This window comes from Cinclus cinclus, unplaced genomic scaffold (assembly GCF_963662255.1).
Source record: "Cinclus cinclus unplaced genomic scaffold, bCinCin1.1 SCAFFOLD_32, whole genome shotgun sequence".
Lineage (NCBI taxonomy): Eukaryota > Metazoa > Chordata > Aves > Passeriformes > Cinclidae > Cinclus > Cinclus cinclus.
Window position 1 is genome coordinate 2,129,167 of NW_026912098.1, and position 14,598 is coordinate 2,143,764.

A 14,598-nucleotide genomic window follows, 5' to 3' on the forward strand; every position below is an offset into this window, starting at 1 on the left:
CGAATCGCTCACCAGAGTAGACAACAGACACACATATGACAGGCACCTCTGTGAGAGGCAGTGGGACCAGAGGGAGGAACGGTATTGCTTAAAGTTCCCTTCTCCACCATCGACCTGAAGGCATGAGAAAAGGTTGCTAAAACTTACTGCAGCCATCCAGTTAAGATGTCTAAATGTCTGTGATATATAATAAAAGAACACAATGCATACTGGAGTGATATGCACTTATTATTGGATGCACTGACCAAGACTGAAAGACAATAATTTATAAAAATGGCAGGGGATTTGGCAGAAGATTATTATAAAACACAACAATTAGATATGAAAGATTATTTCTCCCTCCAAAATCCACAGTGGGACCCAAACCAATCAGCAGAATTGAGAAAATTGGAAAGCTATCAGAAATGGATCCCAAAGGGTATGGAAATGGCATTCCCAAACCTATAAATTGGTCAGAGTTCTATGAAATTAAGGAGAGGGCCTCTGAGTCACCATCCAAATTCCTCGATGGATTAAGGGATGGAATGTGCCACCACACATCACTGGACCCTGGGTCTGACACAGGGATACAGCAGCTGGTCAATTTATTCCTGGCGCAGTCTACAGATGACCTAAGACATAAACTTGAAAAGCTTTGGGGGAGGAGATGGGAGGAACTTAGAGACTCTGTGCATGAGGTGTGGAGAGTCTTTAGAAAGTGGGAAGAAGGATATAAAGAAGGAATGAGGAAGTTTGCAGCTCTTGTAAGTGAGAGGGAGAGAGGAAGAGGCAGACAGGGACCACCTAGACAAGGCCTGTCCTGGCTGGGCAGAGACCAGTGTGTGATCTGCAAGAAATATGGTCACTGGGAATATCAATGTCCAGAATGAAGTTGGGGTGGCTTTCAGGAAAAGGGAGAACCAGGAAAAGGGAAAAGTGATTGCACATGTGAAAGAAGACTGAGGAGGACCAGTAGATCTAAACCCAGGAGATCCACTGGTTATAAAATTGAAGCTGGGGGGAAAGGGGAAAGAGGTGTAATTTCTGGTTGACACGGAGGCAGCGTATTAGGGTCTGAATAAAACTCTGGAACCTGTGGGGAAAGGATTATGTTACAGTAATAGGACCAACTGGCCAACCTGAAAAAGCATATTTTGGCAAATCATTAAAGTATAGGCTAGGAAAGCAATGGGGCATTCATAAATTTCTATATCTGCCCAATTCCCTGGGACATCTTCTGGGGAGAGACTTGCTAGAACAATTACACGTGACCATTAAATTTAAAAATTAGGAGATTGTTTTGGAGGTAAATGATGAACAGTACATAGAGGCAATAAGTTTAATCTTAGTAGCCATTCAAATGGAGGGAGAAATTAGTGAAGAAATGATAAATCAAGTGTTCCCTGATGTGTGGGCTTCTAAGGTAACAGGGAGGGTGAAAAATGCAACTCCTATAGGAATTTAACTTAAGGAAGGAAAACAACCAGCAAGAATTAAGGAGTACCCCTTGAAAAGAGAGGACAGGTAAGGAATTACCCCGATAGTTGAAAACTTTTTGCAATTAGGGTTGTTACAAAAGAACGTCTCTCTGAGTTCAACACTCCCATCTTACCAGTCCGAAAACCTGATGGGCCATATCAGACAGTACAGCATCTAAGAGCTGTGAACAAAATATCTGCAGATCTCTATCCTGTGGGAGCAAACCCATAGGCTTTCCTAATGTGCTTAACACCAGAGCTGATTTTGTTTTACCATTTTAGACTTTAAAGATGCCTTCCTTTGCCTCCCTCTCCATGAGCACAGACAGAAATCTTTGTATTAGAATGGGAAAACCCTAAAAGCGAGTGCAAATCCCAGATAACATGGATGGTGTTGACTCAGGGATTTAAAAATTCTCCTCCATTGTTTGGAGAAAAAAATTGCCAAAGATCTGGAATCCTGGGAGGCTCCCCCAGTAAAAGGAAAACCACTGCAGTAAATGGACGAACTCCTCATAGCCACAAGGATGAAAGAGGCTTGTATTCCCTGGATGGTGAGCGTCCTAAACTTTCTAGGAGTTGAGGGATACAGGGTATCAAAGAAAAAGGCCCAGGTAGGGAAGCAAAAGGTAATTTACCTGGGTTATGAAATTAGTGTGGGACAATGGACTCTAGGGCAAGATCACAAGGGAGCAATCTGCCAAACCCTGAAACCTCAGACAGTAAAGGAAGTGTGGACATTGTTAGGAATGACAGGGTGGTGCTGATTATGGATTTATGACTACGGCGTACGTGTGAAAGCTCTGTATGCGCTCATTACAAATGGGGACAGAGAACTCCAGTGCACAAAAGAGGCCACCCTGGCCTTTCACCAGCTGAAGAATGCTCTCATGTCAGCTCCAGCTCTCGGATTCCCAGATGTGAGTAAACCATTGTTTTTGTTTCTCCATGAGAAGCAGGGAATTGCCCTGGGGATACTGGCCCAGGACCTGGGTCTGTACTGGAGAGCAGCTGCTCACTTCTCCAAGCAACTACACACAGCAGCCAAGGGATGGCTGGGAAGGCTCAGAGCCATTGCAGCAGTGGTGCTGAATATTCAAGAGGCATGCAAACTCACCTTGTGCCAGAAAATGACTGCATTGGTGTCTCACACAGTGTGTGCAGTGCTGGAAGTAAAGGGCAGGCACTGGCTCTCCCCACAAAGGTTCCTGAAACACCAAGTCACCATGGTAGAACAAGATGATGCAGAGATAATTGTGACTAACATTACCAACCCAGCTTCTTTCCTTAGTGGAAATCAAGGGGAGCCAGTACACCACGACTGCCTGGAGACTATCGAAGCCTCCTCCTCCAGCTGCCCAGATCTGAAGGACACCCCTTGGGATGATGCAGAAACCTGGTTCACTGATGGGAGCAGCTGCTGGGTATGCACTTACCACCTGTAAAGAGGTAACAGAATGTGGACCCTTGCCAATAGATACCTCTGCACAAAAAGCTGAGATAATCATTCCAACACGCACCCAGTAGATCATGAATGGAAAGAAAACAAACATTTATACAGACACAGAGTATGCATTTGGAGTTGTACATGCACATGGAGCCATCTGGAAAGAAAGGGGACTGTTGAATTCACGAGGGAAAAACATCTAACATGTGCAGGAAATTCTTTCTGCTACTGGAAGCAGTTCAGCTACCTGAGCAGGTAGCAATGATGTACATTAAGGCACACCAGAAGGTGAGCTCAGAACTGGAGGAAGGAAATGAGCTGCTGGACAGAGAGGCAAAAGAAGCAGCAAAAGTGAGATGAGCATTGAGGGAGTTTTAATTCCAGATGGACAGGTCTCCCTTGAAGGTAAGCCAGTATCTATCAGAAAGCATAGAAAACTAATTAGGGATCAAGGAGGAACATGTAACCAAGAGGGATGCACTGTTATTGCAGAAGGGACAATGGTCATCCCTTCTCATCTGTTCTGGTCATTATTAAGGGAGGAACACCAGAAAACTCACTGGGGAGTAGATGCCCTGTATAACTATCTGATTGAAAAAAGTACTCCCAGAAATTTATACTCCACTGTCATTCAGGTAACCTGGCAGTGTGGCATTTGCCTCCAGACCTAACCCAGGAATACACCCAAACCAGAACTTGGCCAAATTGGAAAAAGCCATGTGTTGGAGTGTCCTGGAGAGCTGTTACGATGACTGCAGGTGAAAAAGCAGGAAGGGCCTTTGTATGGGTTCCACAGAGATGTTTATTTCAGCCACACACGTGGATAGTCCAGGGTCAGAGGCAAAGGCAGAGGCAAAGCTTGTGGTGAGGGTCCAGGTTCAAGTCCATGGGTATTTGGGGTGGGGGGAATCATCAGAGACCAATTACCAGGGGACATGGGGAGGGGGGCACAAAGGTGGGGTTAGGGCATGGGAGCCAACGGGGAAACAGGGTGGGAGTGACTGAAAGACTGAGGGACAGGGAAGGGACACGGGGAGAACAAGGGAACAGAACAAGGGTACATTGGAATTTGCTGTGACAAAAGCTTTTGATGTCTCCCTAAGTGGGAATGCCTCTCAGTGTCTCCACAGCCATGGGCCTGGACAACAGTGGCAAATTGACTTTCCAGAACTCACCAGAAAAGGGGGGTAGGGATATTTGCTGGTGTTTACAGATTCCTTTTCAGGGTGCCCAGAGGCTTTACCCACCAGAACTGCCAAAGCCTGGGAGGTAACCAGGGTATTGTTACAAGACATAATAACACACTTCAGAGTTCCAGCCACGGTATCTTCAGATAGAGGGCCACATTTGATTTCAAAAATAATGCACCTAATCAGTCGTCACCTGGGCATAGACTGGGAGATCCATACCCCATATGGTCCCCAGTCAAGTGGCCAAGTAGAGAAAATGAATCATTAAATTAAGCAGCAAATTGTGAGGCTAGGACAAGAAGCTAATTTACCCTGGCCTCAAGCTCTCCCACTGGCATTGATGGGGATCTGAACCAAGCCAGGAGCCAAAGAAAAACTAAGTTCCTTTGAAATGCTTTATGGGAGACCATATGGAGTGCAAAAGGGATTGTCCACTGAAGTGGGGGAAGAAAGGATGATTGCCTGTATGGTAGCCTTAAGTAAGAAACTCAGAGAAATTGAGAAACATGTGGCTGGAACTCAGAGCAGAGGGACAGACAGAGCAGTGCAGGACACACAGCCTGGAGATGATGTGTATGTTAATTCTCTTACAGAGAAAACTCTGGAGCAAAATGAGTACATTGCAGTTGAGAACATTCAGTAATTTAACTTGCAGAAATCTAGTCAAAAGACTGTACTTGTATATATTGGTCTAGGCTGTGCATGTTTAAGAACCGCTTGTGCTTCTGTAGAAATTGATGATAACAATGGAATCTTACCTACTAAGAACCATTCTAATATTTATATTTGAAATTTTATCAGGAATGTCAGGTATGCCTTTTGATACTTGGCACCAGTCACATCCCACCAGCTGATGAGATCTAACTACACAATATATCATAAATTACCACCTAGACCCATTGGAATGAACATTGCGTTAGGAAGGTTCATTTCATTAGTAATGAAACGCCAGAACTCGACAAAAATCCTGAACGAGATTCAGAAAATGGGCAAAGGATTCTGGCTACAGTCTAGAATGATATAAAAGAGATAAGCAAAGTGTTACAAAGAGTAAACCAGGGCCCAAATCATCACAGTGGAATGCACTCTTTGGATGGTCACCAACTACAGCTGGGATTTTGAACACACTTCACCACCCTCTCATTGTCATACTGACATTAGCAGATGTGAGTCTGGTGCTGTCTATTGGAATACTTGTTTGGATTTGGAGGATGTTAATGTGGAGAGCAGCACTGACTTCCTTAGAGGCAATACATGGAGGTGCAATGAGGGATACACGCTGAGAAGAGCGAGCTGTGGAGGTAAACTGGAAAATGGAAAAGGTATCAATATTATTAAGTAAAAGAATTTATTAATTTTCTAGAATATGGGGTCTGAGTCCGAGGAATTGAGAATTAAGAATCGAGCATCAAGAAATGCTTTGAATAAAAGGGGGCTGACAAAAGCAAATGGAATTCCTAAACATTTACTGTGCTTACAAGAACAGGAGGAGAGCAAAGTTACAAGATGAGATAAAGAGCTAGAATGCACAAACAGGATGCAAGGACCACAGGACAAAGGGGTTTTTCAGAGCCCTGAAGCAGGAAAACTGGTATCAAAGTCCAGAAGATGACCAATTGACTAAAAAGAACATGCACAAGGAGACAAGGTGAAAAGTTCAACGGAGAGGAAGACTGTTTACTTCATCCCAAGGACCCCCAGACGACCACCAGAGTGACCAACAAGGAGCAGTGCTCAGTCCCACAGAGGTGTGGAGCTAATTTTAATACAAAGCTGGGACAAGCAGGGTTAGGAAATGAACATGTATTAGGTGAATTGTGTAGTCCTGGTTTGTAGAGAATAAAAAGAGAGGCACTGTTGGATCCCAGAAACCTGGGGTTTTTGAGGTTTCTGTGCTGGCAGGCACTGACCCACTGGAGAGCACTGCTTTTGACCTGAGGCCTTCCTTGGAGACGGCTTCTAGATAGGAGTGATGAAGTTCAAATGACGAGTGTGCAGTGAAATAGAACTGTGTGCTTTCCCATGGTGATGGGTTTGAAATTGGAGGGGTTTATAATACAGCAATAGGTATGAGACAAAATGGAGGATCTTTGGTGTTGTCTCTTTCAGTTTTTACCTTCCTTCTTCTTCCTCCTTCTTCATGGGTTTCAGGTAGCAGTTTCTGGTTGGTCAGGCAGTGTCACACTAAGGGACATGGGAATTTAGATATTGGGTTAAAAGCATCAATGATACAGGTGTTAATTCTCTATTGGACTCTTTAGCTCTGAAAGACCTTGTAGCTACACGTGTCTTCCTTTCCCACAGGAAAAAAGCAACTTTCACCTCCAGGCACCCATGGCCAAAATTTGGGAATCTACCTCAAGAATTCCCTATATCCAAGAACAGCTCCCAGACAAAAGCTGCCAGGACTGAAAGGTCTGGCTGGCCTTGGCTTCCTGAGGGCTGGCTCTCATCTGCCTTTTGAAACACTGGGCCTCCATTTTTTCTTTCCTAATGAAAAGAACTCTTCTTCCATTCAGGCACAACCAAAATTGAGATTCTATCGCCAAAAATCCCTGTGTCCAAGGATTTCCCCCGGATGAAAGGTGCGAGGAGAGACAGGTTTGGCTGGCTTGGCCTAAGGGTGGCCACCTCTCATCTTCTTCCAAAGCACTTGGCCTTTGCACTTTTCTTTCCTATGGAAGAAAACATCCATCTCGACCACTCGCCCATGGCCAAAATTGGGATTCCAGCTCCAAAACTCCATACATTCAAGGATTGCTCCCAAGTGAAAGCTGCCAGAACAGAGAAGTCTGGCTGCCCTTGGTCTCTGGTGGCTGCCTTTCATGTGCTCCTGAAACACTGCTGTTCTGTGCTTTTCTTCCTACAGAAAAGAACTGTCCTTGTCCTCCAGATTTCCATGTCTGAAATTGGTATTCCACCTCTAAAATTCCGTATATCTGGGGATTACTCCCAGACAGAATCTGCAAATAGCAACAGGTCTGGCTGTGCTTGGCCTCTGGTGACTGTCCCACATCTGCCCCTGCAACACGGGGGGTCAGCTGTTTCCTTCCTATGGAGATGGTGGTGACACCTTTGGGACCCCGTGGCACCAAGTTCATCACTGTGGCACTGCTGGGCTGCATGGTGCCAAGGGGCCGGTGTGAAGCAGCAGGGCTCTGTGGAACCAAGAGGCCATTGTTGCATTACAGGGCCTCGTGCAGCCAAAGGGGAACTGTGATCCTGCAGGGCACCGTGGATCCATGGAGAACATTGTGGCATTGCAAGGCCCCATGGAATCGTGGAGACCACTGTGACACTGTGGGGTCCCATGGAACCAAGGGGACATGGAAGATCTCTGGCTGGCCTTGGCCTCCTGGGGGCCACCTGGCAGGTCTGGCTGATCCTGGCATGTCATGGGCTGCCTCTCATCAGTCCCTGGAGCACTGGGGCTCTGGGCTTTCCTTCCTAAGCAAAAGAGCCATCCACCTTTGCAGGTGCGCAAGGCTGGAATTGGACCTCATTGTAAAAAGTTCTCCATATACAAGGGTTGCTCCCAGCCAAAATCTGCCAGGACAGACAGCTCAGGCTGGCCTTGGCCTCCTGAGGGCTGTCTCCCATCTACCATCACACACTGGGACTCAGTGCTTTCCTTCCAGTGAGAAAGAACTGCCCTCCTTACCAAGCTGCCAATGCCCAAATCTGGGATTCCACCTCCAAAATTGCATCTGTCCAAGAACTGGGCCCAGACAAAAGTAGCCAGGACAGACAGGTCTGACTGCCTTGTTCTCTGGTGATTTCCTCAGACTTTGAGCAGAATGTTTTCATTTGCCAACACCTTGGAGATGGTCCAGAGATCAGTAGGCAGCACTAAATGGAATGAAAGGACACAGTGTCAAATTGTTTAAAGGGAACAATTGGGTTGGATATGAGGAAAAAAGTTTTTCAAGGAAAGAGTGATAAAAGTACTGGAATGACCTGCCCAGTGAGGTGGTGGAGTCACCATCCATGGATGTGTTAAAACAAAGACTGGATGTGGCAATTTGGGCCATAGTTAAGTTGAGGTGTTAGGGCATGGGTTGGACTTGATGTTCTTGAAGGTCTCTTCCAAACTAGTCAATCTGTGAAATCGCTGAATTCTGTGAATTCTGTGAATCTCAGAAGTTTGGGTTTGGAGGAAGCCAATGTATAAGGACAAAGGAGCTCTGTGTTCAGTGGAGTGGAGATTGGGGACAGAAGAGAGCCCAGGGAGGGATTGAAGGGAGGTTTCATAGATAGGGGATCCTTTGGACATAGTTGAAAACAGCCTGAGAAAAAAAGAAAGAATTGATGCCAAGAGCAGATGGGATGCTCCAGACTGGACCCAAGGTTAAAGAAATTTCACTCGCAGGGCAGGGCTGTAGTGAAACCTGGCATCCAGAAGGAGTCTGGAGCAGCCCAAGGCTTTGTGTGTGCAGGCAGAGGCAGGCAGGACGCAGAGCTGTCAGCAAAGGAAGGGGCCAGCCAGGTGGGGCAGCCGGGGGATGAGGACAGCCTGCAGGGACAGAGGGGCAGGGCATGGACACCGTAGGACAGCCTGGGCTGCAGAGGGCACAGGGATGGGCAGCAGCTGAAAGGCCCTGCCAGAGCCAAGTGCTGCAGCACTTTGGCCATGGCTGCTGGCCCTGGGCCCTTGGCCAGCAGGGGACAAGTGAGCCTTGCTGTGCTGGGGCCTCATTGCCTCCTTGTCCCTGCTCAGCAGCCTGGCAGGGGCCGCCCCATGGTGCTGCCCTTGGCATTGCACATCCCCAGAGCCCAGTGCCCCGGGAAGAGCCCTGAGCAAGGAGGGAGGGACAGGATCTGCCTTGCCAGGGGCTGGGGCTCAGCCCTTGGCCCTTGGCATTGCTGAGACACATCCAGGTTTGCTCGGCATCAGGGACACCTTTCCCTTGTTTGTCCCCACCTGTCATCACTGCCACCAGTGTTCTGCTGTACCTGGAACCTGGGACACTTACTCAGTTGTGTTCCTTACTGGAATCTATTAAAACTTGAAGAAACTTTGCAGTTTGAATATGACTTTGAGTTTTTGTGAAGATTTTAAGCACAGTATGGGGCACCGTGTCTGATGTAAACAGCATCCAAGCCTCAAGAGGGTCATTAAAGTCCTTGTGCTGTGTCTCTGCTAGAGAGCTGGGCTGGGCTCCAAGGACACAGAGGCAGCTCTTGGCAACCATGAAAAGCTTCAAAAAGACCTTTCTGCTGATTTGCAGCTCTTCTCCCAGCCCAGCAGGGCTGAGGGCACTGCCTGCAGCCACCCTGGGCACAGCACAGAGGCACAGAGAGCTTCAATCAGTCAGGGCTGGGAAGATGCTCACAAGTGCCTGGGGCAGAATCACTCCCAGCCCTGGACACAGGAAGCCTCTGGCTGCAGGACAATGCAGCTGCAGCTCCTGCAGTGATCTCCTAAAGCTGGAACATCCCAATGCCCACAGACTCTGTGAGTACATTCTCTGATTCTCTCTCCTGTAGAGCAGCCAGGGGTGCCCAGGGCTGTCCTGCAGAGCAGGGTCCTGCAGCCCAGGGTGCTGTGCTGGGCAGGGACTCTGCTGCCTGCCAGGGACAGCTCTCAGCCAGCCCTGGGAGCTGCTGCCAGCACTGGGGGACAAGGTCTGGGTGGAGGGAGACAGCTGGTGAGACTTGGAAGTGTTCTCCTTGTGTGGTGAGGATGGTGCATTGATCAGGACTGATCCCAGCGTGACATTTAACTACAGAACATTTCCAAATAGATTATACAGGGAGCACAGCAAGTCAGGGGCTGCATAAAAGGGAAAATCCTGATTTTATAATCTACTGCTCAGGGTTGCCTGGATGGAAAATTGAACATTGATATTCATATGTCTGTTCAGGATGAGAACAATAAGAACAATTTCTCTCAGGTCACAATAAGAACAATTTCTCTCAGGTCTGAATAAACCAGGCAAAGAAAGAAATCAGCACAGGGCCCCTTACAGGCAGCATCAGTGTACCTTTTCCAGTCTCCTCAGGGTTGCTCTGACTTTGCCATCAGAGCCTGCAGAGGCAGAGCTGGCCCTGGCAGTGCCCTGTGCTGGGAGGGGTCTGCAGGGCAGAGCTGAGCCCCCAGGGCTGGGCTGGGCTCTGGCAGCACTGGCAGGGCCCAGCCCTGGGCACAGGGAAGCAGCAGCTGGCAGGGAGAGCTCCAGGCAGCAGAGCCCTGGGCAGGCAGTGGGGGGAAAGTGACACCAAGCTGGGCTGGGATATTTCAAGTCATCTCCAAACCAAACTATTCCATTATTACTGTTCTTACAGATCCCCATGCCAAGACACCAAAAATGTCCAACAGCAGCTCCATCAGGCACTTCCTCCTGCTGGCATTGGCAGACACGCGGCAGCTGCAGCTCCTGCACTTCTGCCTCTTCCTGGGCATCTCCCTGGCTGCCCTCCTGGCCAACGGCCTCATCATCAGCGCCGTAGCCTGCGGCCACCACCTGCACACCCCCATGTTCTTCTTCCTGCTCAACCTGGCCCTCACTGACCTGGGCTCCATCTGCACCACTGTCCCCAAAGCCATGCACAATTCCCTCTGGCACACCAACAACATCTCCTACTCTGCATGTGCTGCTCAGGTGTTTTTCTTTTCGTACTTCATGTCAGCAGAGATTTACCTTCTGACCATCATGAGCTACGACCGCTACGTGTCCATCTGCAAACCCCTGCACTACGGGACCCTCCTGGGCAGCAGAGCTTGTGCCCACATGGCAGCAGCTGCCTGGGCCAGTGCCTTTCTCTATTCCCTGCTGCACACAGCCAATACATTTTCCCTGCCGCTGTGCCATGGCAATGCCCTGGGCCAGTTCTTCTGTGAAATCCCCCAGATCCTCAAACTCTCCTGCTCACACTCCTACCTCAGGGAACTTGGGCTTCTTGCTGTTAGTGTCTGTTTGGTATTTGGTTGTTTTGTGTTCATTGTTTTCTCCTATGTGCAGATCTTCAGGGCTGTGCTGAGGATCCCCTCTGAGCAGGGAAGGCACAAAGCCTTTTCCACCTGCCTCCCTCACCTGGCCGTGGTTTCCCTGTTTATTAGCACTGGGGTTTTTGCCTACCTGAAGCCCCCCTCCATCTCCTCCCCATCCCTGGATCTGTCCCTGTCAGTTCTGTACTCAGTGGTGCCTCCAGCCCTGAACCCCCTCATCTACAGCCTGAGGAACCAGGAGCTCAAGGCTGCACTGTGGACACTGATGACTGGAAGGTTTCACAAACAGTGAACTTTGCCAATTTCTGTGAGTTGCCATTTTCTCCTAGTCACTTGTAAAATAAATAATTTTTGAGAATTCTTCCTTTTCCTTCATTGCCAGAAGTTTTTACTTTTTAGTCTAATAATTTGTGCACAAAATCATGCCCATATTTGTGATATATTTTTGTCTCTCCTCCTTTGCTCTGGCCCCAGACTCTGTCCAGGACGGGCTCTGTTCTCTGTAGCTTTAAATTAACTAAAGGATCTCCCATTTTTTATTTTTTTTTTCTGGAGATCTCCTTTCTTTGAAGATTCCTTCTGCTCCCTTCTCTAGAGCTGCAGCAGCAATATCTGTGTGCAGAGGTGGGGGCAGGTCAGGGGTGGCACAGCAGCTTGGCTCCTGATGGCCACACCATTCCTCATACATTACTATTTTTACAACAACAAAAAAAACTTTACAATATTCTTAAAAAAACCCAACTATATATATATACAAATCATACCAAAATTACACAAAATACCATAACAAAACTACAAAAAAATTCAAAAAAACAAATCCCAAAAAAACCCAACAAAATTAATATAAATCATAGTTTAACCATTCCCCATAACCATACCCCACCCTCTTATCATCTCTTACCAAACTAATAATATTACTAATTTTAAATTATCATTTAAACCATATATTCTTAACAAAATAATTACTATTATAAAAATCCACCTAAAAACTACCCATTTAATACTCACCCAAACTAAATATAAACCAACAAAAAACCCCCAATCTTAACTAAAACTCGAATTCTAGATCATCAGAAATTACAACAGTTCAATAAACAAAATAAAAACAATAAAACGAAGTACAGTCAATATTTATTCACCAAACCTAATTAACAACAACCAAAAAGCCCAAAATATACATTTCCCAAAATCTAACTACATATATAAAACCTAACTACAAACATGAAATCTAACTACAAGCATCCAATATAATAAAAAAAAAAATTAAAAATCCTAAAAATTATATAAGAAATATATAAAAATTCATCAAAACACCAAAATAATAAAAAGCCTTCATCTTCACAACGACTAGAAAACAAAAAAAAACCCTAACAACACACCACATATACACAAAACACAAGAAAAAAGATACATGACACAAAAAATTAAAAAATATATAAATCAAAACTATCAAATAAAAAATCATGAACCATTAATAAAACAAAAATTCCCCAATCACCCAACACTCTTTTACTTACTACCACTTATTAAATAAATTATACTGAATCTAATCAAATTTATTTCTATCAATTCCTGTAACTCACTTCTAACACAGGCCAGGTGCCATTGCCCACCTGGGCACACTGCTGGCTCATGTCCACCCTGCTGTCCATCACTGCCCCCAGGTCCCTTTCTGCCTGGCCCCTCTCCAGCCACTCTGTCCCCAGCCTGGAGCACTGCAGGGGTTGGTGTGGTCAAGGTGCAGGACCCAGCTCTTGGTCTTGTTGAACCTCACCCTGTTGGATTTGGGCCCTGGATCCAGCCTGTCCAGGTCCCTCTGCAGAGCTCTCCTACCCTCCAGCACATCCACACTCACACCCAGCTTGGTGCCATCTGCACATTTGCTGATGGTGCACTGTGCTCCCTTCTCCACATCATCAATAAAGATGTTAAACAGGACTGGGCCCACACTGATCCCTGCAGGACACCACTGCACACACGCTGCATGTGGCACCATTCCCCACCACTCTCTGGGCCCCGATGTCCATCCAGTTCTTAGCCCAGGGAGGGGTGAACCGCTCCAAGCCACAGGCTTCAGCTTTTCCAGGGAATGCTGTGGGATATGGTGTCAAAGGCTAAAGTTCCAGTAGACAACATCCCCAGCCCTCCCTGTATCCACCAGGCCCTGTCAGAAAACTCCTGGTGGGCAGGAGCTGGGCAGGAGGCAGCCGTGTGCCCTGGCAGCGAGGCAGGGCAGGAGCACCCAGGGCTGTGGGACCAGGACATCAAGGACGTGGATTATCCAGGGCACTGGGGCCTGGTTTGGGTTGCCCAGGGCAGGAAAGATGTCTGGCAGCTGGAGTAGGGTGAGGGAAGGGCCTCCAAGGTGGGGCTGGAGCCCTTTGGCTGTGAGCAGAGGCTGAGGGAGCTGGGCTTGTCCAGCCCGGAGCAGGGAAGGCTGAGGGGCTCCTCATCCCAGCCTGGCAGTGCCAGCCAGGAGCTGATGGAGAACACAGAGCCAGGATCTTCACCGGGGGGCCTGGGGGGAGACAAAAGACAATGGGTGGAAAGGGGGGAAAGAGGGGAGATCAGACAGGACATGTGGAAAACCTTTGTTCCCATTGGCTCAGACAGGTTCTGGAATGATGCTCTGTCTCGGTCTTTTGGGATTTCCAGATTCAGACCAAATCCAGACTTGAACCACTAAGGTCTGACCCAGTTTCTGAAGACTTGATAAAATATTTTCCATGTTAATCCCAATTTTGGAATGGGCCACAGCAGATTTTTATGGGACAGGAGCAGTCCTGGTGATGTTGGGGACCTGCAGCTTGCGAGGTGCGTGACCACATGTCATAATTTGGGGCATTTGAGTACTTGAGGAAACGTCAAAATTTTCCCACCAGGAGAGAACAGAAATTTCCTGGATATGTACTGATGGTTGGAAAAGAAATCCTGCTGTTTCCCTCTATGTTACTACTATGCTGTGTATTATTTCATGTCCCTCTCCATTTGGGTGTTTCCAAGACTCCTGTTTAAATGGCCATGTCTAAGGATGTCTCTTCACTAGACCAGATGGTTCTATGGCCCTCCCATTGCTCCCAGATTTCCTTCTCCACTTGTTCTCTGATAATTTCACATCAGACTTAGTTGTGTTTTCATTTGTAATAGAATCACCCTTTCTAATGTCTTTTTCTAAAACTGTTTCTGAATGGAAATCCCTTGTGCATGGCAGACATATCTGATACTGGTTTGACATTGCACAGAGCTGAGGGAAGAATTCTGATGTTTATTAAATTATAACATTGATACACTACTTATGTTGGCATACGAAGAGAAGCCTTCCTGTGCCTCTGAGTCTCAGCAGTTCCTGACCCCCAAAGGACACAAACCTGATGAGCTCTGGTGCCCACTGCACTGGTGGCTCTTGCACCTCCCTCCATAGGCACAGCAGAGCTCCCTTGTCCCACAAAGTCCCTGGCAATGCAGGGATGAAGGAAACAGGACAGGCTGTGGGGATCAGGGGCAGGGCACGGCCAGGGATTTGGGGTGGTTGTGAGCCCAGGGCAGGAGCCGGCC

The 14,598-nt window shown here is 47.4% G+C and overlaps 1 protein-coding gene across 1 annotated transcript; it reads left to right on the forward strand.

The window, feature by feature from the left end:
- Positions 1-10,402: 10,402 nt before the first annotated feature.
- LOC134057341 (olfactory receptor 14A16-like) lies at positions 10,403-12,727 on the forward strand. The gene has a single exon (XM_062514330.1). It carries the CDS (start codon positions 10,403-10,405, stop codon positions 11,333-11,335), a length of 933 nt encoding a protein of 310 aa, XP_062370314.1. The 3' UTR covers positions 11,336-12,727.
- The last annotated feature ends 1,871 nt before the right edge of the window (positions 12,728-14,598 follow it).

What these genes read in the sequence shown, in the direction of transcription:
- LOC134057341 (XM_062514330.1), top strand. Translation starts at nt 10,403, where the DNA reads ATGTCCAACAGCAGCTCCATCAGGCACTTCCTCCTGCTGGCATTGGCA.